Source organism: Podarcis raffonei, chromosome 5 (assembly GCF_027172205.1).
Source record: "Podarcis raffonei isolate rPodRaf1 chromosome 5, rPodRaf1.pri, whole genome shotgun sequence".
Taxonomy (NCBI): domain Eukaryota; kingdom Metazoa; phylum Chordata; class Lepidosauria; order Squamata; family Lacertidae; genus Podarcis; species Podarcis raffonei.
Genome location: NC_070606.1, coordinates 3209034 through 3236591, shown reverse-complemented (window position 1 = coordinate 3236591; position 27558 = coordinate 3209034). Strand labels below are relative to the sequence as shown.

General features: G+C 43.0%; 1 protein-coding gene across 8 annotated transcripts in view; it reads right to left on the bottom strand.

Moving 5' to 3' along the window:
* The window catches only part of SMC1B (structural maintenance of chromosomes 1B), a 41547-nt gene that overhangs the window by 7181 nt on the left and 6808 nt on the right, over positions 1–27558 (bottom strand). For 4 of the 8 annotated variants that reach the window (XM_053387573.1, XM_053387574.1, XM_053387579.1 and 1 more), the window contains exons 4-20: positions 25951–26063; positions 24731–24934; positions 22630–22868; positions 19232–19490; positions 16742–16882; positions 15223–15305; positions 13376–13583; positions 11825–12010; positions 11302–11481; positions 10346–10492; positions 9575–9712; positions 8522–8638; positions 5858–5964; positions 4896–5037; positions 3010–3155; positions 2132–2285; positions 1416–1514 (exon numbers count right to left, since the gene is read on the bottom strand). In XM_053387573.1, coding sequence (XP_053243548.1) covers positions 1416–1514; positions 2132–2285; positions 3010–3155; positions 4896–5037; positions 5858–5964; positions 8522–8638; positions 9575–9712; positions 10346–10492; positions 11302–11481; positions 11825–12010; positions 13376–13583; positions 15223–15305; positions 16742–16882; positions 19232–19490; positions 22630–22868; positions 24731–24934; positions 25951–26063 — 2663 coding nt within the window. The remainder of the gene's footprint in view (positions 1–1415; positions 1515–2131; positions 2286–3009; positions 3156–4895; positions 5038–5857; positions 5965–8521; positions 8639–9574; positions 9713–10345; positions 10493–11301; positions 11482–11824; positions 12011–13375; positions 13584–15222; positions 15306–16741; positions 16883–19231; positions 19491–22629; positions 22869–24730; positions 24935–25950; positions 26064–27558) is intronic. The other 4 variants (XM_053387575.1, XM_053387576.1, XM_053387577.1 and 1 more) reach the window with 4 other exon arrangements.

Here is a 27558-nt window from a genome sequence, read left to right as displayed (position 1 = left end):
GTATTGGGTTATTAAAAATTGCCTCAAAGTCTTAAAAGAAAAGACAAGGAGGGGGGAGGTACTTGCTGCAGTTGCAACATTTTGATTGTCCCTGTGGGGCTGCAAGTGCAATGCTTATTCCTCCTGGCCTTGTGGACTCAGATAGTGCTATTGACCTTCTTAGAGCATACACAGTCCATCAGGTGGATACTGCCATCTATCACCCACAAGCAGGAACAGCAGAGTTTAGAAGTATGATTTTTAAGGTACTGGTACTGACACAATAAGGGAAACACACTAGAACAAAAAACATGTTTTAAAAAGGCTTTCAGGAAAGGTCTGGGTGCAAAAGCTACTAAGAGAAGAAAAAGAACTGCTGTGGCTTAGGAGAGCAGGTGTGGGGAAGAGACTGAAGACATTTGCTCACATACCACAACTACCATTGAATAAAATTAAACTTGATTCACTTCAGGTGGGAAAGCTGAGGGGCCAGGAAACAAACAAAACACCAAACCACTGGGCCAAGAAGCCAAGCGGATGTGAGGAGACGTGTGAAGAAAACATTAAAATACTGTCAGGAAAAAACAATAACCCAAACCACTCAAAGCTCACCATAATGAACAACAAGCAAGCAAGCAGGGAAGGAAGGAAGGGGAAGATAGATCACCCAATAGTCCAAGATGTGAGGCTAGTCATGAGCAATGAAAGGCAAAACCATCTGGACAGGACGCATGAAACTGACCAGGGTCTCTACACCGGGAGGAAATCTCCTTCCCCAACTCTGCAATTCCTGACAGTGGATGGCAGATGGCAGTATCTACCCATCTGAGGGACTAAAGAATTCAGGGAGAATTTGGTTCAGGCAACAAACCTAATATAGCTGTGAATACCTACAAACAACAATAGTCTCAACACAGTGTGCAGGGTCAGTAATGCAGAATGAATGCAGAACTAATTTCTTTTCTTTCTTATTAATATCCCACCTTTCCTCCAAGGAGCTCAAGGTGGTATACATAATTCTCCCCATTTTTTCCTCAACACAAACTTATGAAATGCAGAAGCACTCATCTCAACAGCTAGCTGTGCTATGAAGTGCAGACTGCACAAGCTGTGGGAGAATGTCCCCCACATGCTGATGAAAACCACCCTTCTCCCTGAAGCTGCTTCTGTCCGTCCATGAAAGATTCTCTCCATGGTTAATAGCAGCAGGAACCGGTTCAGTGGTCCTGCACACCACAGAATGGATAGTCTCTGGGGTGATTGATTGCAGTCCTGCTTACTGAGCAAGTTGCATGCGGCAGAGAATATCTAAGGAATCATGGTAGCCAGATGTTCCTTTTAACCACATTAGCCAGGCAAAAGGAAAATAAACTGTGGAACCAAGCTCATGAAAACATGCTTTCATACACAATATTAAAATGGAGATCTTCTCTTACCATTAGCTCTTTTGCAAGATTGCTATAGTCTACATGAATTGCCTCTTCTCTTTCATAGATATCAGCCGTCATTTCTGTAGTTTCAGTATCAGATCCCAGCTGTAACAAACAGCCAGCAAAATTAATGGAGATACATACTACTTAAAACTGAAAAACCCAAAACAGCAGCAGCAACAACAACAACAACAGCATTTGCTTCTCTCTCCTCTCCCATCCTTCTACTTATGGTTAAGGTACGGGTTACTTCTTCATGAAAACCAGTGGTGCCTCAATTTTATCCAGCCTCCTAGTCATATCTTTCAACACATTTGCCCTTTTTGAGGGGCAGCAGCATCAATTGTTAAATATACATCCTAGCATCTGAATAAAATAGCATTGGATTCGGAGGGAAACACCCATCGGGAAGACATCTTTGCAGTTCTGGTTCTCTCTGTGCTCTCTCAGTGTTAGCTCTTCTAAAAAATTGATACTTGCCACCAGATAAAACTCTAGTTCAGTGTTTCCCAAACTCGGCCCTCCAGATGTTTTTGGACTACAGTTCCCATCATCTCTGACCACTGGTCCTGCTAGCTAGGGATGATGGGAGCTGTGGTCAAAAAATGGCTGGAGACCCAAGTTTGGAAAACACTACTCTAGTTAGATCAAGGTCTGGCAGATCTTATTTATGTACGAACTCCACAACTGTATTAAATTATTTAATATGCCACAAAACCTACCTCTATTTCACTAATGTCATCCAAAGATCCCAACAGAAGTCCTATCTTTAAGTCCTGGAGTTTGCAATCAAGAAAGGTATTATGCCTTTCTAACTTTTTCTGCTCCAGAGAGGTCTCGATTGCAATACCTTCCTTTTGCAACTTTGCCAACTCTCTGCCACCAAAAAGCAAGAACAAAGAAAACATAACACTGATATTTCAGCTACTGAAGGTTTAAAATTTATAGAAGAATAGTTTGTATATTATATTATTAATTTAGACTTAATACCTGGGTTGAGAAACACATGAGATAGTACTTTTGAACCACACTTCAAGCTTAAGTTTCTAATCCAAATACAAAGTATCTCAATCCATTCTAGAAATCAATTACTTCCCCATCAAATTCAGCTTGCTTCCTTGATTTCAGTGACATGTGTAAGCAGACACAGGTAACTGGGAAAGATTTGCATGCCCTCTTTCAAAGATAGAAACAGTTTTGTATCCAAGTCATTTACACATTTGCTCTTGCCACTTTTTTACCATCCAAAGGCACCCTGCGGTGGTGCTCCAACGAGCACCGTAGCTGAACATGTGCACATCGGCTTCTGGATCTCTTAACCTGCTCTGCAACAGAGATTGCATCTAAGTTCCCACCAATTCATGAGTGGCCTGTCAGGCTGCAATGAAGATGGTATTGGAGACACCCTGTTGTACACAAAGAACCTCTCCATCACAAACCTTCGGATCTAGGTCATAGCAGTTGTACAGTATTGTACTATCTTAGCAAATATACAATGCTCAACTTAAATGTTCCTGTTCACACAAATTAGTGAGAGAAGTTTCAGTTATCTGGAGTTCCTCCCCCACAAATCACTTACCTATTCTAAACACAACCTTACCTTATTAGAGTTAGCAATGCCTTCCTTGATTCCTCAACTTGATTCTGTGCTTCTGCAACATCAGCCTTATTAACATTCCACCTTTCCTTAAGCTGTTGCAGTTCCACCGTAACTTCCTCGACCATTTGTAAAAAGTTTTCCTCATCCTATGTACGAAAAGTATTTATAAAGTATAATAGCCTCATGGTAATCTTATCCAGACAAGATAGTCAGATACCTATTGGTAGAGATGGAACACTCTAATAGTCTCTGTGTTGGGTTGATCTACATGGATTTCCCCCTCCTAATTCCGATCTCACTCCTTAATCTTACTTACATTTATATGTTCATATATTATAGACATGCAATGTGCACATAGTGGAAAATGCCTAGAAAAGGAGGTATTCTAAAATGAGTACCGGTAAACCAATTTCTTTGTGAAGTAAATGACTGTAACCAAATCTGATTATTTTATTACTTTAAGAAATTTTATACACGGGGCTTCCGCTAGGGGTGCCGTGGAAGATGGCCAACAATACCATCTTTCCAGCTCCCATGAGGTAATTTAGAGGCTGAGATGGGAGTAATCAGCCTCCCAAATTCTTCCTGGTGGAAGGGAAGACGCAGTCTCATCCGCGGCTGCCCACGAACCACCCCCGAGTTCATAAAGAAGGAGGGGGTGGGGGCACTGGATGGAAAGCCCCCGAGGGAGTTCGGATCTCCTGGACGCTGTCTCCGCGAGCACACCAAGTTCCATTACTTAAGATAAAAAATTGGATTTAAGTTCTTGGACATACTTCAAGCGAAGAAGGGGTAATTAATCTGCCAATTAAGCCAGCCACAGAGGTGCCGAGAGTGCCGGAGAGGAAGAAAGATAACATCTAAGAATAACATCTAAGCCGGTATGTTGGAACGGAATGGAAAGGGGGGGGAATAAAACTTTTTCTTTTTCTACTACGATAATACCTAACAACCCCCCCGCCCAGAAGAACCGTTTACATTATTTATAGGAAGTGAGATGGGAAAATATAAACTGTGTGGAAATAATAATACTATATAACTAAAGCTTTTGTTTTTTGAAACATTTGGAAGAAGATAAAAGACTCTCCAAATATTGATATTAGAAAGAAGCAGGACCTCGTTAGCCGCTGGAGAGACACCAAAAAACTTTGGATGGATTCTGAGAAGGATGATGTGACGCATTTTTTAATTGGGATCTGCCATTATGGGAGAAGGATGTGTTGCAGAGATAAATAGTCTTGGGGAAGGTGAGCTCTTAATTTGTTATTATATCTGTACTTCAAGTCCGATTTGGCAAATCTCCCCTAGAAAGACTAATGTTTGATGCAACCTGTCTGAGAAAATTAATGAGCAAACGCCCAGATTTTATTTCATCGGAACTGAGTGAAGATGGCATCTGCCACCAGAGGACTTTTGGATTGATTCGGCATAAACACCAGTGTGTGAGGACATTCTGCAAACAACAGACTTCCCAGCTGCAAAAAAAAGGGAGAGTCATACAAATTTCACACGGAAGAACATTATTGTTTATTTCAACTCGCCTGTGGAAACAGCTCAGAGGGCATGAAAGAAGGAAGGATAACAACAGGAAGATTTAAAGAAGGAACTATTGGAAACTCAAGGCAGTAGAAACATAAGATGATTGGAACCCCACTGAACTTGAAGCATGGGAAGCCCCAACAAAAATTTATAATTTGGCAGAATATCTGGACTATATGATATGTATTTGTATAATTTGGAATACTTAATGTGATTTGATTGGATTGTTAAAATGGAAAATTTAATAAAAGTTATTTAAAAAAGAAATAAGAAATTTTATACACTGCTTGATTGTAGTGAAAACTTGAAAAGCTGAATATAAATTATTGTAACAAACCATTGGTTACCTTTTTCAGGCTAATAATATAAGCTTCATCTTTGCAAATATTCTCCTTTAACATGTTATTCTTCTTCACCGCCTTGTCTACCAGGCTGCAAATATACTCAAGCTGAGCACTCAGTCGTGTCTTCTGGTTTTCAAACTGGAACCTGAACAGACACAATACAGTAATAGGTTAAGATGGAGACAGCAATGTTTTCCTGTCAAGGGCCGTTACATCCCTCAGAAGTAATGTCAAGGGATCTGTGTCGACTGTGGGAGGGCCAAAGTCAACAGTGGACAGGGACAGAGTCAGAAGTGTGGGGGGCACCCCCTTTCTCTCTCTATTTCTGGCACACCTATTTTTCTCTTGCCCCCTCTTCTCCTCTACCCAGCAGACTGCCAGAGGAGGGACAGGTCACACTTGCTAAAAAGCTGAACTGATCAGTTGCAGAGGGGTGGGCGTCCATGTGGCTGTAGGCTGCCCTCCCTTCTCTAAATGCAAGGTAAAAAACAAGTTATTATTTAATAATAATAATAAAGTGGCATCAGAATGCATGGCGCTTTGAAGTGTCGATCCCCCAAAGCTTACAATCTAATCTTCAATCCAAGGGAAACAACCAAGAAAGCAAAAGGTATTGGAATCAGGGGTAAATAAGGAAGCAACATATTAAAAACATTACACGCAAACATCCCTATCGGTAGGGATAGGATAGGAAAAACAGCTTTGGAAAAGAATAAAGCTAGTGACAATTCCTCTCCCCCAATGTACTTGCATCCCCAAGGAGTAACAAATGCATACTGGCAAGGGCATTCTATGCAAACATAGTTCTGACCTCAATTTAACAATAAAATAATCATCATATGATGATAGCTGAACAATATCTTAGGACAGAGACATTAAGTATGTATGTATGTATACAGAATACGGAGGAATTCTGATTACAGAATGTTATGAAACATCACTACTATTCACTTCTGCATAGTTACCTCTTCTTGTCAATTTCTTCCTGCTCTTGCAAATGTTCCTTTTCATATACACGAATATTGTCTACTCCAATCTCTGCACAGAAGTCACCGAAAACATTGTCTTCCACCTATTGCAACAACCCCCCACCAAGAAGGCAAATAAATCTAAATCCTTAAAAGAAGTATTTCACACAGTATATAAAGGTTTTAGAAATGTAAGAAGTATCAATTGTTATTGTAGAGATGTTCACATATTACATTCAACAAGTATACAAATAGTCAAGCTATGCAAATAGACAATAACACTTCTATATGTATAGACAAATGCTTGTGTCTGTGTGTAATGTGTGAATGTGCCATTTAGGAACATTGTCAAGACAAGAATTTTCTTAATGACCTCTTTCACAGTCACTGGAAAGAAACCTCACTTGTACCTTTTCTTCTTCAACAATGCATTATATTATTCACTGTGAGGTATTGACCTGTTAATTGGAACACAGGAACACTGAAAAGCTTGATAGGGCCAGAAGAATTTCACTACTATTTTTTTTACTGCAGACACACCTTTTTAGGAATATTGGGTTGGTAGAGACCAGGCCAAGCTAGACATTACATTATTAAGGAAAGTAGCAATTGTACAAACACAAATAGTAGCCATATGGCATGTGTGTGATTTGGACTGGGACAGTAAGGCAGCTGGGGGGGGGGAGTCTTCAACTCTTTAGCCCCTCTATGCTCCCCACCTAAATAACTGTCCCCATCCCATGGTTCTTATCTGCACTGGGAAGAAAATTCCCTTTGGCGCAAGTGGGAGCTCTTCTCCCAATGCAAATATGGGGGTTGGGAGGAGAGATCTGGATCACGACAATGGTGGAAGGTTAAATTGTCTACCCTTCAGCATAGCTCCTATTTACAGAGGTGCCTCGCAAGACGAAATTAATTCGTTCCGCAAGTTTTTTCTTCTTGCGAGTTTTTCGTCTTGCGAAGCACGGTTTCCCATAGGAATGCATTGAAAATCAATTAATGCGTTCCTATGGAGACCGCCTTCAGACCAGGTCCGGGGACAATCTGTCCCCGGACCTCTTCTGAAGGCTGGCGGGGGGAGAAGGACTTTTCTCCCCACCGCCAGCCTTCAGAACAGCCTTCTGAATGTTGGCGGTGGGAAGAAAAGCCCTTCTCCCGCCGCCAGCCTTCAGAAGAGTTTCCGCAGGGCTGCCTAGGCTGCGGATAGCAGCCTGCTGCCCGGCGCGAGGGGCGCTCTGAAGCAGAGCACCCCTCACGCGGGGCAGACATCTGCAGCTTGGGGAGCCCTGCAGGAGTTCCCTGCAGGGCTCCCCAAGCTGCGGATAGCAGCCTGCTGCCCCACACGAGGGGCGCTCTGCTTAATGTCTGCGGGGCAGACATTCGCAGCTTGGGGAGCCCTGCAGGACTTCCCCGCAGGGCTCTCCAAGCTGCGGATAGCAGCCTGCTGCCCCACACGAGGGGCGCTCTTAAGCAGTTCTGAATGTTGGCGGTGGGGAGGAAAAACCCTCCTCCCACCGCAAGCCTTCAGGACAGGTCCGGGAACAGAGGAGAAGGCGCACAGCGCTTCCCCACTGTCCCCGGAGATTTCCCTATGGGCTTTCGTCTTGCGAAGCAAGCCCATAGGGAAATTCGTCTTGCGAAGCTGCAAAAAATCGGAAAACCCTTTCATCTTGCGGGTTTTTCGTTTAGCGAGGCATTCGTCTTGCGGGGCACCACTGTACTTGGTTTTATTCACACACACACACACACACACACACACACACACACTTACACACTTGCTAATTACATGAACAGCATCACATCTAGTTTGGCCTTAACTGTTACAGAAATTGGTGTTTGGTTAAAACTGTTTCAAATTTTATTTTATAATAGAAATGAAGTGCTGGTGCCCATTTTGAAGATTTCCTTTCTGTTAAAGAATTAACATAATTATTATACAGGGGTAAATGCCAGAGAGAAGTAAAGGCAGCACTAGAAATTCTGTAGAACATATTTCCAAGAACGAGTCAAGGACTTCTTCAGGGACACCATCAGTTCTTCTTAGAGAGCTGAACCTTGATTACTATCTATGGCAGCAAAAGCTGACCTGCCTTACTTACCATACAGGTTTAATTTAAATGAAACCTAAGATATGGGTCTTACTACACTGTGCAGGGTTCCCATAAAGGGTTGTAAGTTGTCAAAGAATTATCCAAATAAATTGGCAAGCTGTATCTTAACCTCTGAAAGATGGATCTTTGACATTAGACCATCATTGTGCCCTTTTTTCCAGATGCCAGAAAATTATTTGAACACTTTTCTATGTTTTTGTTATTAACAACGTTAAAATTTATTTTAACTGAGCTTTATGTGCTATATAAGCTTTTGGATATGAAAGTGTTTTGTTGAGCTTTTGAACCCCCCCCTCCCTAGGTTATGTACATAGCCTGGATACATTTTATTTTGTAAACTATTAATCTGTGGTCTGAGTGAACATGGAGTCTGCAAAGGCCTTTGGCTATATGCACTAAGTTTATTACAAGTGTAAAAGCAGGTCTGGAGCTTTCCCCTTAGATCGGTGGGTTTCAGAAGCAGCCACACAAGGAACACACATCTACAACCAATTGCCGTGAGACAGCCATTCTATGATTCTATATGCTGCCGTGAATGAAAAACTTATACCTCATTAATTTTCTTTTGGAGTTCATCCATTTTAACAGCTCTTTGTAAAACTCCTTCATTCAACATCACATGTTCTGACTGGCTATTTAATAGTACACTTTCCAGCATAGATTTTTCCTAAATACAAATAAATATGAACAGTCTTTAAAAACAATGGAAAACTAGTCTCACTGTTTTAATTATTTATGTTGTGAGGATATTTTATTCTGGAACCACACAACTGTACTGCAAATGTAACTATCAGAACATAGGTAGCTAACCTGAAGTCCACTGGCTGCATTTTGCACCCAAAACCATTTTTGGTGAGGCCTCCCCTAAAACTGCTCTATGGGTTCCCCACTATGAGACCATGATGCCAAAAAAGGCTTTTTGTGGGGCCTTCCATTTTTCTTTTTTAAACATTTAATGATTTTAATGATATTAATTCTTAGAAATAATTGGTTACTGCTGTAACTGGTTCCTGCTGTAACTGGTGACAGCAACATGTTTGAGGCCAGACAAATCCAACCTAAATTTCTCAATTTACAAAATAATTTAAAATTTAATTTAAAGAAATTGTTTTATTGACTCCTTCCAAAGGTAAACTTCACTATGCTACCATGATGACAGAAGTTTTTTGTGTCCTCCCCACCCTCCTAAGATTTGTCCTTTATAAACAAAATTGACAAAAATGTGGTTGCACTCACTTTTAAACTTAGGCCCCTGGATGATTGATCAAGGGCAATGCAGTCCTTGGCACAATAAAAAAGCCAGTCCGGAGATCAGAAGAAGCCACCCCACTCCAACACCCAAACACAAAAAGGCCAACGTTTAGTTTCCTGTTCATCTAAATGTAGACTTCATGTTTAGAGTATAAAAGTATAAAAATGAAAGTCTCCCAATAGAAACATTCCCTCCTAAATTATGGGTTTTAAAAAAACTATTACTTCTATTTCTTCAACGGGTAAAGGAAAAAACTCAATTATGTTACCATTTAAGATGTCCTAGTTAAAACCAAAAAGCAAGTCATTTTGCCCAGACAAGGAAAACAGCCACCTGAGAGTTTAATATTACCTTATAGAAATTAGCAATATGTTTTTTTTTAAGAACTTCTAGTTCATTTTGCGAATATTTATGTCGTGTTTGAATTCCTTGGCATTGAGCTTGCAACTGCTTTAAATCAGCCTCTTTGCGCTTGATTTTCATCAAGTCCTAAGTATAGGAGAGAAATCTGATTTAGTTTGCATTTAGAGGGAAACCTACCTGAATCGCACTTTCTGTAACAAATTTGCAGTGCAGTTCTCCAACCAGGTAATATGTACAAGAATGTATTTATTAGGGGAAGCTGTGCATTAAAATGCATGCATTAGTGAAAATAACAAAAAAAATGCATAATATTATGGGAAATTGCATTTCAAAAACGTGTTCATTAGGGGGGAAATTGAATCAATTTATCAAAAGTTGAATTGTTCCTTTTACAGTATTACAGTAATGATATTAGGATACTTTGGCACCTTAAATTTAGGTTATGGGCCCAACAACGGAATGTCTAGGCACGCTTTTTTAAAACAAAAATACAAAGCTGAAAAAGAATGAACTACAGCTAAAATATTATGTTCATTTCAAATGATCTAGTCCTCATCTGCAAAAAACAAAGCCATGCTTCCCCTGCCCTCCCTAATATTCTGAAGAGGGTCTCTTCTCCAGTCTTCAGAGAGTGGCTGGAGGTGGGGAGGCAGAAAAAGGTCCTCTTTTCCTTCCATTCTGTAGTTTGTTGCAAAACGCACCTAGAACAATGGGAGTTTCGAACACTGATACTGTTGGACATAATTTCCATAGCTTTACCTTTAGTTCATTCATCAGCTTCTCTCTCTGCTCTTTAAGTTCATTCACCTCTTTTTCATCCCAGTATCTAGCTTTCTTTTTCAAATCACTTGAGCCGCCAGAGATTACACCAGATTTCAAAAATAAAGTTCCATCCAGAGCCACTGTCTGAAAATTAAACACTTTTTTCTGAATTGATCAATATTACTAGAGGGCAATTAGGCATAAGTATACTAACAATTCCTGGACTGAGGTGAGGGCAAGTATATGGGGGGGGGGTGGATATTCCAAACTAGCTATATTCAAATCAATTTTGCCTTCCAATAAAACACAAAGAAACGGGACATAAAACCAGTGAAATAGTTCAGGATTAAGACAATTATATAATACAGTGTGTATCTGACTATCCTGTATCTTGGATGAAAGGTAGTATATGTGATAACCTCTGGCCAGCTTAAACCTAACCAGAACCTCTGGCTGGTCTCATATAACAGCAATTTTAAAAGACCTGCACTGGATGTCAATTGTCTTATGAGCCTGGTGTGTATGGTGACTTTTAAGCTCTGAAGGTTCCTATTTTACCCATTCAGTGGGACAATGTTTAACTTCAGTAGCTAATGTGTCATTAGATTATAAACCCTGTTCCAGCTCCTGCCAACCTAGCATTATATTTTATATAACACTTTATTTTAATTTAAAACAGCAATAAAAACAGTAGCTATAACAAAATAATCAAAATAGATAAAACTAACAAATTTTCAAAAGCAAATGTTCAGTGGACCACCAGTGTTATCATGTCAGGGGGAAGTGTTTTAGTCTAGCCTATTTTAGCTGTATAAAATGTTTCTGGCACTGGCTAGCATTTCAAGTTATATACTTCTGGAAAGATGAGCTCCATGATTCTTCTGAACATGTACCTTGCGTGTTTAAAAGCCAACAGGAAATCTTATTTTAAAAGTGAGGTTCTTTGTGCTTACTTTAAGTCGGTATGGTCCTTCAAATGCTATTTGTCTTGCTTCCTGTACTGTTTCACATACTAAACCGTTCCCACAAACAAACTGAATTACTTTCTTCAGAGCAGGAAACGATGTCTGTATAACATCAATCATCATTTTAGTTCCTTTTATCTCTCTCAACTGTTCATTGATTGGTTCTACCTAAATAAAAATGTTTAGAAAAGGTTACTTAAATACAATGAAAGAGCCTGTAACAAAGATTACAAGTATCCTATCAGATTTTGTTTCTAACATACCAAACATGCTTTCAGACACTCATAAATTAATAAAGCAATATTAATTGGGCCCAAAAGGAGCCACAGAGAGACCAAGTATACAAACCTAGACACTTTAATTGTTGTACAAAATCTTCTAAGACTACAGTCACATCTTACAAAATATTTTAAAAGCAAATTTAAACTAACAAAATTTCTTAGATGTCAAAGTAATCCCCAATCAGCTTTGTGAATAAAAAACTGATAATATACTTTTAATAAAAGTGTACCTTAAGGTAATCTAAAGGAAGGAAAGTTTCAGCCTCAGCTCTTTGTTCCTTGAGGAAACGAATACATTCTCTAGCTACTTTTTCTGAAGCCACAACAATCGCAACCATATACATGCCAAAAACTTTGGTGACAGCAAGCTGATATTTTTTATGGATAGGGTGACACAAGTCAAGCAGTCTTCCAAACTAAAAACAGAACAGCAATAATAAGCAAACTGATCTTTTGAGTTTGTACAGCACACATTTCATTTTAGCTAATTTCCCATTTTTTTTCAATTAAAATTGCATTTTTTTTTCTTGATGGAAGCATCCATTTTCAAGAGGCATCAGAAAAACCGAACCTTACAATCCTCATTCTAGAAGCAAATACAGGAATGTTTTTAAGAGCAGTAAATCCATTATGAAAAGACATTCACTGCATTCTACCTAAATGAAACTTATTTGAGCACATATGAGAACCTACTATGTGGAGCATCTTAGAAACCTCTGGGTATGTTGGTGTATTACTATGGCAATGTTTAATCACACCATTTTTAAATAAACTTGTGATTGCTGCTAAAACACTTCCCCAGCTTTAGCTCAGTGGAAAACCACTTGAATGAGAGTCCTAATATCATACTATATGGCTAGCCAATGTGAGGCTTCCAGACGCTGTGGGACTCAAGCTATTAGCCAGCAAGAGCGATGGTCAAGGATGATGGGAGCTATAGTCCATCATCATCTGGAGGGCATCACTGCCATAACGATAATAATAAAAAGGATTGTTTTATTGTCTAGAAAATTCATTTTGAGCGCAGCCATTGAACACATTGCTAAAAAGACAGTGTCTGCAATGGGTGCGTTAGTGATATTCTAATAATTAAAACACTATTTATTTATTTATTTAAAAGGGGGTGTATGGAATGTTTTAGTGATCATTTGTTAAAAATAAAAACGTATTTTTTAATCTGCAAAGATTAAAGTGAATGAGTGCCAAGAATTAAACTATTGCTCAGGTGAACTGCACCTTCTCCACAGCCTCAACATCATGTTCATCTGTGCTGATGCAACATAGACGCAGGAAAAGCACAATACTACTCCCAACGGTGTGGACAGTCAGTTACAATGGAAAAGCTAGGATTGGCTCCTAGCGTTGTCCACCCATCTCAGAGCGGTTCAGCAGGGAGCTTCCGACTTCCTGCTCCTCTTGTCCCGCACTGCCAGTTGGAGAAACATTCTTGTGGTTTCATAGCTTCTTTTTGTAAACCAAGTTGAGATTTATTTATTTTTAATCAGGTGGGGTATGTATTTTATGAACTAGCTAGCTAGCTACTAGTTTCTCACTTTTAGTGAGCATAAAAGTTATGTAGCCACCATAGTGCTACTTTATTTACCCAGTTAGAAAAATACTGATACTCAAAAATGGTTTGCTAGTTCTCAGTTGCACTTATGTTCAACACTTCTCAGCATTTATCAAGTAGGAAACATAATAAAGACAACTGGCTATTCACAAGGTGAAATTCTGAAGTCTACTGAACACTTTAAAATGTAACAATGAGTCCATCTAGTTACCACGTGACCAGGATATAGTCTTTTGAGGCTCTCCAAGTTTTCAGCCCTTGTCTTCTGGCGTTTCCCCTCATGGACATCGATTTTTGCATTATGCAGGTCACTGACAATTTTATTCAGTTCTTCATTTAACTCAGTCATTCGTATCTTTGACCTTTCAATTTCATTTGTGAGTGTTACTTCTTCCTGTTTTTTCTCTGCTAAAGATTCACTTCAAACCAAAGCAAAATGGTAAAAAACACAGCCCAATTAGTTTAATGTCAACTACGCAATACTGCCATGAATCCTGAAGGTCATCCTTCAAGGGAGGATCCCTGTCAAATCAAGCAGGGCTTGAAGTACCTGCCAATCAACAGATTGTCATCACTTTCAGCAGGGATGGGCTCCATTTGGGAGCTGCCGAGAAAAGTCAGTCCTAGCAGGGCTGCATTTAGTGCCAAATAGAAACCCTGCTTGCCAAGGAACTATCAGGATTGCACTTTAAGGCTCTTGGTTGTTCTTACGCAACAGTGTTTTTACCTGACCCCTAGGTAAATGATCTTAGGTGGGGAGACTCAGTTACAGGATCTTGATCTGCAAATAGAAGTACAACTCTCTGGAAAAAGCTGCCATAGGAGAAAATTCCTGATCTTCCAAAGTGTCCACAGTGAAAAACAGTATGAACCAAAGATACATTCAAGTGAGAGAAAGAACCCCCAAATGTAAAACTTACTAAACTAAATTCTTAAGACAAGAATCTCCCCATCCCACCCCCACACCTTGCACAGTAACCTTCCTGGCTGGGTAGGGCACTTTCTATCCGTTACAAAAATGTACATATGTAAGACCAGTAATAATAACAATAATTATTAATTTATACCCTGCCCATCTGGCTGGGTTTCCCCAGCCACTCTGGGTGGCTCCCAACAAAATATTAAAAACACGATAAAACATCAGACATTAAAAACTTCCCTAAACAGGGTTGCCTTCAGATGTCTTCTACAAGTCAGATAGTTCTTTATCTCCTTGACATCTGATGGGAGGGCGTTCCACAGGGCAGGTGCCCCTACTGAGAAGGCCCTCTGCCTGGTTCCCTGTAACCTCACTTCTTGCAGTGACGGAACTGCCAGAATGCCCTCGGAGCTGGACCTCAGTATCTGGGCTGAACGATGGGGGTGGAGATGCTCCTTCATTATGCTTTTCACCTCAAGTGGTGTTAGCACCAAAACAACCTTGCTCATACTGATTTATTGGGAGAGAGTATTGTTCTTACTACTGTATTGTCTGTCACTGTCAGGAACTGGGCAGAGTAGGAATGGTAGAGACTACCTCCCCATCCTGACCCTTCATGGAGGAGGAAGATGGAAGACAGTATAGGTGTGGACAGGCTGCTTGGACGAGTGACACCAACCACCTGTCTCCTTGATCCTTGCCCATTCTGGCTCATAAAAGCGAGCCGGGAAGGGCTCCACGGGGTGATGAATGAGCCTTCCTAGACCCTCTGAAAGAGGGCAACCAGCCAGGAGCCTCTGACAGTGTCCTGACAGTCACCCTGGGTTCATTTGGGAGAAAATGTAGGATATAAATTTTATATGTATTAAAAATAATATCCCCCGTCAACTTATGAAACTCAGCCCACTCCAGAGCTCTGTGGGTTTACCTGGGTATATGCAGAAAGCCAGTTTACATCTCAAAACTATATAGCATACACCTGTAGATTTGCATGCAATGCTCTCCCTTTAATATACTATTTTGACAGCAGGTTTATGGGGAAAACCAAACAAAGAACTATCAAAATATTTTAATCTAATAGCTCATGTTTGTGCAAAAAGTGATGAATTTAAATTTAATCAGATTTTATAAATACATACACACATGTGCTGCTATACTCTGTCAACTTCTCTATCCGCTTTTCATGATCTTCTATCTGTTCCATAACTTGCTTCATACTTGCCTAAACAAAAACAGAATGTCAAAAGATACTACTTTATCAAAAAGGAATGTGAGGCTTACCCTTATTCTCTCCCTAGTGGATGGAAGTTATCCAAGAGATGGATTGCTCCTATGACTTACTTCAGAGGCAGAGCAAAGCAAAGCACTCTGTACTTAACCCTCCCACCAACTGGAAGAACTTCAGGATGCAATGCTGCTGAATAAACCATTTTGGGCATAATTTGGCATCCAATCAACCATTAACATGGAATTTTAGAGTTGGAAGACACCCTGAGGGTAATCTAGTCCAACCCCCTGCAATGCAGGAATCTCAGCTAAAGCACCCATGACAGATGACCATATTAACCCTTCCCCCAAACAGAGCCGATGATTCAGAAGACAATCTACGTAACACTGCCCATTTGTACTGGAAACACATCCTCAGGTCTTCTGGGCTTGAGAGAATCAATGCCACAAACAGTAACAAAACTGTCCCTCTTCTACCTCTAAAATGCTAGCGGCTTTAGAATGAAGGATCTCACTTTGAAAAGTCTATTAGAGGAAACGCTGTGAGTTTGCTAAAGGAAGCTCTCAGAGCCCCAAAGCATTCATTTACCTGAGAGTCTGCCTGGTGGGTCCCTGGTACCCTAAGGCTCTTCAGGTTAGCATCTTTCACAACAGGCAAGTTTCTCCCCCTGTGAAGCTCACAAAGCAATCTCCTCCTTTCCCGTTCCAGAGCTGTGTCTAAAGGCTTGTAAGGCTCCTTTTTTCTCTCCCTGGTCTCCCACTTATTTATAAAAAAATTATTAACGCACTACTGGACAAGATACAAGCAGAACCACTGTCATACACTGCCTGATGTCCATCCCACTAAGTCAGTCCAGGAGAATATCAAGGTTGACAGTATCAAAAGCCACTGAGAGATCAAGCAGAAGTAACAGGGTCTCACTTCCCATGTCCCTCTCGCAATAAAGGTCATCCATCAGGGCAACCAAGGCCAATTCAGTTCTGAAACTGGGCCTGATCCTGTAGTGGATCTAGATAATCAGTCTCATGAAGGAACACCTGCAGTTGTTCAGTCTCCAGCTCCCTTTTCCCCTGAAGGTTGCATCTCTATCCAGTTGCCTTCCTACTACAGCGTTTTGTTCCCAGAACAATTGAGGTTTCCATCCTCAATTTCCTCAACTCTGCCATGCAAAGATCATTGGAGGACTATTATGTGCTGGGATCTTCATCGATCACTATTCTTTACGGGACTAACTAGATGCAATAGGGAGGGCAGAGAAAAACTGCCTTGGTGCTGTTTGTTAGCGAAACTGAATGCATGAAAATACACTGTTTCTTGAACTGCACAGCAAGTGCAGTATTAACACAGAAATATGAAAACCAAGAGGGCCAACAGGTTGAATACAACTCTTGCCCCAAAATAATTTTTGGTTTGTTATTATTTACAAGTACCTCAACTTCTCTCTGTTTCCGCTGCTCAAATGCCATCTTGTCCTCATCTGCCTTTTGCTCCAAGTGCAGTTTTTTCAGTTGCTGAGTCAATACAGCTACTTTTTTCCTAACTAGTTCTTTCAGCTCCTTATATTTACGTATCTGGACACAAGATCGGACATACATTACCAGGTTGCTTCATAAAAGCTATTTACCAAGTTTATAAAGTGCTCAAGAGCAATCAGTAAAATATTATTTTTTTTTTAAAAAAAATCCACCATGTAGTAATTTTATAGCTTGAATTTTCCAAATCATTGTCCATTTAAGGTATTTAAAGTTATTTTATTTCTGGTTTTAATTAACTTTTAAAAATAACATGTAGGACTATATGGGACACTAGAAACAAAAAACCCCAACATCATTTAATATTCTACATACAAAAGATAACACTGGTCAACAACAAATTTGTTGTCTGCGTTTTTTCAGTTGATTTAGGACAAATCTGATGCGCTGAATCCAAAAATCACATTGGTTTTGCTCAATGAGGTCAAGTTTTTGAGCTATGGCCACATGTGTTTTTTTACGTTTTTGTTCACATGCACGCTTGTGTGGAGCATTTTAGAAGAAGTTGGTGGGGGTAAAATGCCATGTCGAATAATTGTTTTGATTGGAAATGATTATTTTAATGACAAGAAGTAGTCAGGTCCGATAGTTCTGGGTGATTATGTCGAAAAGGGATCAGTTTGAAGTCATAAAACCTCGAAATCTTCCATAAATTGGTGCAGCAAAGCATAAAGTTGGGGGATCAAAACTAAGTTAATGGGGCAGCCGCCCCACCAAGTATCCTGATCTTCAATCAGCACGTCGTCCTGTAGCTCATTGTGATGAAATTCCAGTGCCTATCTTCGGAGAACTTCCTCACATTAGTGACGAAGATGCCTCCAGTGTTGAAGGACATGAAGAAGAAGTGGTTCTTGAAGATGATGCTCCACATCCATTTTCCCAAAAGGAGTTGAATGATCTAGTTCGCGACCTCAGCTTGTCAAAGGACTCTGCCGAACTGTTGGCATCCAGATTGAAGGAAAAAGACCTCCTCTCTGACAGTGCTCGCATCAGCTTCTTCCGCAACAGGCATAAAGAGTACCTCCATTTTTTCTCAGAAGAGGACTTGGTGTACTGTGCAGATATTGCGCAGCTTCTGCTCAAGCTTGGAGTGCCACAGTACGAACCCAAAGATTGGAGACTGTTCATTGACAGCAGCAAGCGATCACTGAAATGTGTTCTGCCACACAACGGCAACCAGTTTGCCTCTATAACCCTGGCTCACTCGAGTACACTGAAGGAGAACTATGAAGCGGTGAAGTATGTGCTGGAGAAAATTGGTTATAATCAGCATAAGTGGTTTATTTGTGTTGACCTGAAGATAGTGAACTTTTTGTTGGGACAACAGTCTGGCTTCACCAAGTACCCATGCTTTCTGTGCATGTGGGATAGTAGGGACCGTGCTCAGCATTACACAAAGGACTGGCCTGTGCGGGAGGAATTGGTGCCTTGCAAAGAAAGGAACGTCATCAACGACCCTCTGGTGGACAGAGACAGAATACTCTTCCCACCGCTGCATACCAAGCTCTGGACAAGGATGGTGACTGCTTCACTTACTTGTGCCAGGCTTTTCCAGGATTGACCATGGAGAAGTTGAAAGCTGGCATCTTTGATGGGCCTCAGATCCATCAGCTCATCAGAGATCCAGAGTTCGGAAACTCAATGAACGAAGTGGAACTGGAAGCGTGGAAGGCATTTGTTCTGGTAGTGAAGAACTTTCTTGGCAACAATAAGGCCAGAAACTACGCAGAACTTGTCAACAACATGCTGACTGCTTTCAGAAACCTGGGCTGCAACATGAGCGTCAAGATGCACTACCTATTTTCACATATGGACCGGTTTCCTGAGAACCTGGGTTCAATGAGTGACGAGCAGGGGGAGAGATTCCATCAGGACATGAAAGAGATGGAGACCAGGTATCAGGGTCGCTGGGACGCAGTCATGATGGCTGACTACTGTTGGACTCTGAAGAGAGACCTCCCTGCCGCTGAGCATTCCAGGAGTTCCAAGAAACGGAAGTTCAAGCCCTGAAGTTTGAAAAATGGTGAAGCAACATGCAATTTACGTGTACTTACCTTTATCAATGCCCACCATTCAGTTTACAGTAAACCTGACCTGATGGAGAGAAACGGATGCCATTTCCTGATTCAGCAGTGCAAAAATACCCTAAATCAGTTGTAGAAATCTAGACAACATTCAAAAAGTAAAAATTTGTTGCCCAGTGTAATGAATATCTACTGCAACAACTTCCTGATTTATGTGGCTAAGAAATAATAATCACTCCAAAAACGAATTAAATTTTTTTTTAAATGAAATGGTGAAAACAGTGAACTGCTGATGTGTTAAGTATATGTCTAAAGCTACCTAAAGTTAAAACTTGAGCATTTTTCTGCTTGTTTTGAAATTTACCTGACTTTCTTCTAGCAAAACCTCTCTCCCTTGGTGCAGTGCTTCCTCTTCAACCTTTTTTTCATATGCTTTCCAAGCTTTATCAATATCCATCAGTTCTGTCTCTAGTTCTTTTTTGTTTTCCTCCATCTTAGCCTGTTCTTTCATATGATCTCTTAAATCTTTCTTAGCTGTATCTACTTTTTTTATTTGGTAAGAGGTTCTTTCTTTTGCTTTAATATACTGAGGTCTTTTTTGATTCAGCAAAATTTCCAGAGACCTAAAAAGGGATATATTTTGATCTTTGAACAAAGTACTTTTCAAAGGAATTCAAGAAAGAATTTTTAAAGGCTCCATTAAAGTCATCAACGTTTTCCCACAGCATGACAAATAAACATCGGTCCACTTACTTTGAATATGACTTCAAGGTTGGCATGAGGAGACATCCATTTAGTGGGTTACTTTATTCAAATCACCCAGAGATCTACCTGGAAATTATACCCAATGCCCTTATAAAAAAGCCCTTGGCTGGTTAATCTAATACATTGGGGCACATCTGATTTCTAAGTACCGTATTTTTCGCACGATTGGACGCACCGGACCATAGGGCGCACCTAGTTTTTTTGGGGGGAAATAAAGGGGAAAAAAATTCCCTTTATTTCCCCCCCCCAAAAGCAGGTCAGGGAAACCGAACCAGGTCGAGGAACAGCGGGATAGTGGCGCTGCGCCTCCCTGCTGTCCCCCGAGCTTGTGGGGCTGGCTGATGTCTGCCTGGCGCGAGGGGCGCTCTGATTCAGGGCGCCCCACCCGCCGGGCGGCAGGCTGCTATCCGCAGCTTGGGGAGCCTTGCAGGGAACTCCTGCAGGGCTCCCCACCCTGCGGATGTCTGCCCGGCGCGAGGGGCGCTCTGATTCAGGGCGCCCCGCCCGCCGGGCGGCAGGCTGCTATCCGCAGCTTGGGGAGCCTTGCAGGGAACTCCTGCAGGGCTCCCCACCCTGCGGATGTCTGCCCGGCGCGAGGGGCGCTCTGATTCAGGGCGCCCCACCCGCCGGGCGGCAGGCTACTATCCGCAGCTTGGAGAGCCTTGCGGGGAACTCCTGCAGGGCTCCCCACCCTGCGGATGTCTGCCCGGCGCGAGGGGCGCTCTGATTCAGGGCGCCCCGCCCGCCGGGCGGCAGGCTGCTATCCGCAGCTTGGGGAGCCTTGCAGGGAACTCCTGCAGGGCTCCCCACCCTGCGGATGTCTGCCCGGCGCGAGGGGCGCTCTGATTCAGGGCGCCCCGCCCGCCGGGCGGCAGGCTGCTATCCGCAGCTTGGGGAGCCTTGCAGGGAACTCCTGCAGGGCTCCCCACCCTGCGGATGTCTGCCCGGCGCGAGGGGCGCTCTGATTCAGGGCGCCCCGCCCGCCGGGCAGCAGGCTGCTATCCGCAGCTTGGGGAGCCTTGCAGGGAACTCCTGCAGGGCTCCCCACCCTGCGGATGTCTGCCCGGCGCGAGGGGCGCTCTGATTCAGGGCGCCCCGCCCGCCGGGCGGCAGGCTGCTATCCGCAGCTTGGGGAGCCTTGCAGGGAACTCCTGCAGGGCTCCCCACCCTGCGGATGTCTGCCCGGCGCGAGGGGCGCTCTGATTCAGGGCGCCCCGCCCGCCGGGCGGCAGGCTGCTATCCGCAGCTTGGGGAGCCTTGCAGGGAACTCCTGCAGGGCTCCCCACCCTGCGGATGTCTGCCCGGCGCGAGGGGCGCTCTGATTCAGGGCGCCCCGCCCGCCGGGCGGCAGGCTGCTATCCGCAGCTTGGGGAGCCTTGCAGGGAACTCCTGCAGGGCTCCCCACCCTGCGGATGTCTGCCCGGCGCGAGGGGCGCTCTGATTCAGGGCGCCCCACCCGCCGGGCGGCAGGCTGCTATCCGCAGCTTGGGGAGCCTTGCAGGGAACTCCTGCAGGGCTCCCCACCCTGCGGATGTGTTCCCGAAGCGCCGGGCGCTCTGCTTTCAGGGCGCCCGACGCTCCGGGAAGCAGGCTGCTATCCGCAGCCTAGACATCCCTGCGGGACCTCCCGCAGGGTTGCCTAGGCTGCGGATGTGTTCCCGAAGCGCCGGGCGCTCTGCTTTCAGGGCGCCCGACGCTCCGGGAAGCAGGCTGCTATCCGCAGCCTAGACATCCCTGCGGGATCTCCCGCAGGGTTGCCTAGGCTGCGGATGAGTTCCCGAAGCGCCGGGCGCTCTGCTTTCAGGGCGCCCGACGCTCCGGGAAGCAGGCTGCTATCCGCAGCCTAGACACAGCTAGCGGAGCGCTAATCCCGAAGCTTGGGGCTGCGGAGCTCAGCGCGCCCCAAGCTTCTGGGTGCCGGCAAGGTCTAGACGGCTAGCGGAGACCTTGCCGGCACCCAGAAGCTTGGGGCGCGCTGAGCTCCGCACGCCCCAAGCTTCGGGATTAATGCAGCGCTCCGCTAGCCGTGGGAGAGCTGGGTCTCCCACGGCTAGCGGATAGCTTCCTGAAGCCTGGAGCGAGAGGGGTCGGTGCGCACCCACCCCTCTCACTTTCCAGGCTTCAGCGAAAGCCTGCATTCGCTCCATAGGACGCACACACATTTTCCCTTGCTTTTTAGGAGGGAAAAAGTGCGTCCTATGGTGCGAAAAATACGGTACTCAAGGGGGAGGAGGCTCACTCTGACTCTGCTACATCCTTTAATACTGCAGGAAAAGAGGCTGCCTTCTGAGATACTTTGACAGATGCAGAGACTGAAGCTGCCCTGGATGGTGCCTTTGCTGCAACTGGTTAAGCAGAGCACATAACCACATTGGAAAAGGCCTTGACGATAAGCCAAGGCGTTAAATAATCTGGCTCCCTTAACCTCCTCATTGGGCAAATCATCCCCCTGGCCTCTCTCCTTATCTAAGTCATGAGGTGTTTCCTGAGGGAGGCTCTTGAGTCTCAGGAAGAAATGTCTCACTTCTACCCAGGTCCCTAGGTTTAGAAGAACCCTTGCCCTTAACTGGAGTAAGGGGAATCTGGGAATTCATATTCTGAAATGTCAGAAAAGTGGCCCTGGACATAAGGTTGGGTTTCAAGGCTTTGTTCACTCTTCTGTCATGCTAAGAAGCTGGGATTGGCAAGGGAAGGGGTGAAATCAGATTTTTAAAATATATATTGAACTCCTCTGGGATTTTAGCTTCTTAGCAATATTGGTCAGTAAATAGAAACTGAGGCTTTGCATAATCTCCAGATTCAGCAGGCTGGCTCTGGAGAGCTAAAAGAGAATAAATAGAAGCATTCCCACTCAAAGCATTTCACAACATTATACTGCCTCGTGAAAATGGGGAAACAAAATCCTCACATACCAGCAACGCCCATTAGGTGTAGCACAGCATTCTGAGAGATGGGTAGAAACAAACATTTCCCAACAATGTTAATTTATGCACTTACTTTATTTCTTTTTCGATCTGCTGCTGTTTTCTATTTAATGCTCCTAGCGCTTTTTTCTTGGTTCCCACTGCATCTTCAGCATGGGAAACAGCAGTTTTGTTAGAATCAATATCCTTGTTTTTTGCAGCCAATTTGCTGTTCAGAAAGTTAATTTTTTGTTCATTGTGATACAGCTTGAACATTTGCAGCTTCTCTCTGCATTCCCTTAACTTGTCAAACATCATCTGGTAATGCTCTGCCTATAAACAACCAAAGCAAAGTGTCAAACAAAAAACTTGCATTTATTTCAGTTATATTAAATATACATACAATATATATTAGTAATAATTTGTGATTTATAGATGCAGCCTATATATTTAAACCCTTAAAACAGTATTTGTAAATATTAGAAATTTCTTAATAGACATCACTATACCAAGGGTTTCAGTGGTTTTTGTGGGGGGAGGGGTGAAGGGCAGATGGGTACCACCATACGGCCATGCTGCAGCCCAAGTTCTGAGTGCTGGGTATGTGTGAATCAGAGAAGGAAGGTCTCCTACCCTGATCTCTGCCTTGACTATCTATCAGGGGCATGGCCTAGGCATTGTTGTCAACTCTCTCTCCCAGCCTCTCTTGTCTTACAACACTCACCACCTTGATACGGATAAAATGTTAGCCACTGGTTAACAGAGCTGGAAAGGGACGCGGGTGGCGCTGTGGGTAAAAGCCTCAGCGCCTAGGGCTTGCCGATCGAAAGGTTGGCGGTTCAAATCCCCGTGGCGGGGTGCGCTCCCGCTGCTCGGTCCCAGCGCCTGCCAACCTAGCAGTTCGAAAGCACCCCCAGGTGCAAGTAGATAAATAGGGACCGCTTACTAGCGGGAAGGTAAACGGCGTTTCCGTGTGCAGCTCTGGCTCGCCAGATGCAGCTTTGTCACGCTGGTCACGTGACCCGGAAGTGTCTGCGGACAGCGCTGGCCCCCAGCCTAAGTGAGATGGGCGCACAACCCCAGAGTCTGTCAAGACTGGCCCGTACGGGCAGGGGTACCTTTACCTTTTAACAGAGCTGGAAAGGAAACATACTCCATTCATAGGTTTTGCCTTCTCCATAGCAATATTATTTGAAAATTGTTTAATTATATTATTCTTTAGTTTGTCACAACCGGTTATAGGTGTTGGAGGAATAGGACCAGATCCATAGCAGGGATACACACTTTAAAGCCAGGTCTAGGTTAAAGACTGGCATGCCTGCCATAAGGGCCACAGTTTCAATCTGCACCAAAGCAGGCCAGAAAGTCTCTTCTGTTTCTTAAAACAGGTATGGCTAACCTTCTTTGGTCCAAGGGCCAGGTTTTCTTATGGTCAAACCTCTGGAAACTGTATGCCTGCTGTGGGTATGGCCAATCCACACCCCGTTGTGCACGCTCCTCCTGCTGCATGCCCAAGGTCCAGCTCTTCTTTACTTAGCTTTCACTGTTTGCACTTACTTCCCTTCTGATTGGACAGATTCCATTACCAGGTGTTTGGTTGGCAGGGACAGAAGGAGAAGTGGAGACAGAGTAAGTATGTTGGCTGAAAAAGAAAAGGTGGGCCTGGGAAGTAGGAAAAGCAGCTGCCAAGGAAGCACTGAAAAAGGGGAAGCTGGATCCATGGGGCAAGGGGGAGGGAAGCAGCAAGAGGGCTGAGGAGAAACTGGGACAACAGAAAGAGCAGTTTATTTTTCTTTCATTTTCTTTTCCTTTTGCCTTAGAAACTACACCACTGCTGATATTGCAGAGCCATTGATTGTTTTAGTTGATTATTATTTCTACGGTTGAACAAGAAGAACCAGACACATGATTCTCAGCTCTGAACCAGGAGAAGCAAAGAAAAATGTCAAATGAAACCTGATTTCTGCACAAATAGTTAAAGTGAATTCAGAGGAAGCATATTTTGGCACAATAATGCTGGTGCTTATGCTTATGAGCTAAATCTCTATAATGGGAAATTATTTAGAAAACACTGATTTAAATCATGAATTTCTACCGAAAACAATAAAAACACCACCTAAGAACCAAAAACAATATTGCTAAACTTCGCACACAAACTTTAAGAGCCAAATGTTTTGTGCTATTCTTTGAATTACCTCCTCCTTCTCCAACTTGGCACGTTTGCGCTCAGCTGCAACATTTTTCTTCTTGTTATAACTAAACTGTGCCTCTTCCTCTGACTGCTGCATATTCTTCTTCTTTTCTGCGTATTCAGCAGCAAGTTCTCCTGAATGACTAATTTGTTCAAAAAGTAGAGTTCTTTCCTTGGGTTTCTTCATAGCAATTGTTTCAACTTCACCCTACAGTGAAGTAGGATCAAACTACAGAATTACAAAGCATTAAAACTGAAGCAAAACCTTGTCACCAGCAACAAAAATGAGAAAGGGATTAAAAACAAAGACCATGTTTGCATGTCATATGACACCATCATCTGATTTAAAGAATTGGGAACAAACTTCGGCCACATACACACTGTACATGTAAAGTACATTCAAAGCCCTTTTCCTGACCACACAAAGAATCCTGGGAACTGCAGTTTTTAACATCAGACACAGGAAAGGTGGCTAGTTTGTCCGAAACAGCCTGTCCAATCTGTGAAGCCTGGTGGACTTGGTGAGGCCAGCAAGATGGAAGTTTCTCACTCCTACATTAAACTATGGTTTAGAAAGACATGCACAAGCAAAAACAAACCACAACTACCTTTGGTCTTGTGCATCCCCCATTTCCTCCTCCTCTATGACCAGGGTAAATTCAGAAGCTTTTGTTTCTGCTTTTCCAACACTGAGCTTCTTCACATTGTCATTTTATGTGTTATTATTATAGGTTCAAACTATGGCTTGCAATGCAACTAACCACAGTTAATGTTAACCACAATTCTAGTGTAGTTAAGCAGAAACTGTTAAAAGGAAACAAAAGCTTCTGAACTTATTCTGTAAGTAAGCCTAAATTACTAGCCTCCAAAAAATGTTTACTAGCCTGCTGGGAGCTGAAAACAGCTCGCCACATTTCTATGCTGAACAAGGAGGAGGCGGCTTTCGCCCTCTGGTAGCCCTGCTTGGTTTCTATGCCAGACACAGGCAAAGGCAGAGCACTCTATCCTTCCTCTGCACACAATTCACTGCATGGGTGCTAAACTGGTGCTAAAATACAAGGCTAATACAGTACCTGCTCCAATCTATCAATGGGTGTGAGGCTGCAGGACACAGGATGTCACACATTCTGCTCCCCAGATTCTTCCATGCCTCTGAAGCTGCAGAGACCCTTGCCAGTTATGCTCTAGTTTCCTGATACATTAGATTACAACACAAATATTTACCTGAAAAACCAAGCAATTCCTTGCTCTAGCAATTATACCAATTTCTTCAAGTTCCTTTGTATAAACAGATCTGCTGACAATCTTGTCATTAACAAGGAATTCAGATCCACTGCCTAGTTTTGGAAGAAAGAGCAGATTATACAATCCATCCATTTTGAAAGAGATAATGACTACTCAAGCCAAGAAAACAGTTCATTACTTTCTGACGTGGTCTTTAGTTCTGAACTGTTACCAGATCTGCTCTTGCACTGGTGCATGAATTCACATGTATGGTCATGTTACACAGAGATGGCAAAAAGCTTAGAAGCATGCCTTCGAAAATAAGTAGGCAGCATCAAAGCCAAACAAGTTGCTCGTTATGGATCTCAGGAGGAACCAGGCGTCTTCCTAAGCAATGGGAGGCAAAGCCTGTTGTCTCACCATTCCTGTGAGACCCAGGTCATCTACTAGCACTCCAGAAAAACCAGCAAGAATGCCTTGTGTCATGGGTCTTCTTTTAACCGTACTGGGTTCTCCCAAACCTTTTACTGCGATTGAAAACATACAAATATTTCCTTCCAAGATGGATACTGTCTGGTGCCTTCCCAAGAAAGTCTCAAAAGTGAAACAACAAATGTGGCTTAGAGGCAAGGGAATTCAGAAGGTGGAGGTAAGTGGGGAGACATTGCTAGACACTACACTAAGTGAAAATATGTAAGGAGAAGGTGCTCATAACCTGCAGCTTTGCAGTGCATGACCAGACAAGACTGGCATTAATGGCTTAACCAAGTGATGGGGACCAATATATCAATCCAAAACTGGTTTTGAAGTCCATATCATAATGGTTTCATAAAATGTCACCTGGCAAACATCCCAATTTTGGGGAAACCATGTAGCCAGCTAGTGATTCTTAGTGCTTCCGCTGCCTCCTGCAGGGGCAGTGAGTGACTCACAAGAGTAGGTGTAGCAAGTGTTTTGAGAAGGAATGCCATACCCTACAGATGGGAATTCCCAGAAGGGATTACCTTCTATTATAAGGATAAGAGATTTAGATTGATGAGCACCCAAGAAGCTGATAAGTTTTTGAGAAGATATGAGAAGGAACTTGGGAAAGTGGAAGAAAGGTTGGAAGAGGGAGAGAGATTCACAGAGGTGAGAGAGAAGAAGAGAAGGAAAGAGAGGGGGAAGGAGAAGGGAGAGAGAGAGAGAAAGAAGAGGAAGAAGAAAAAGAGGAAGAGGGGACTGAGGAAGGAGAAGAAGAGGAAGAAACTGAGGAAGAAATTACAAGGAACAGGAAAATTAGATTATAAGCTTGTGCACGAGTGTAATAAGAACTAAAAAATAAACGTAGACGACAATGACTCTTAAAATCCTATCTTGGAATGTGAACGGTCTAAATGATAAATCTAAAAGGAATAAAGTTCTGAAGGTTTTGATGAAAAAGAATGTTGATGTGACATGCTGTCAGGAAACACATGTGGCCAAAAAACACAAACATATTTTGATAAATAAAAGGTTGGGGACTGAATTTATCAACTCAGATATATAAAAAAAGAGGAGTGGTGATATATGCAAAAGAAAAAGGAGACCCCAAATTAATTTGTAAAGATGAGGAAGGGAGAATCGTGG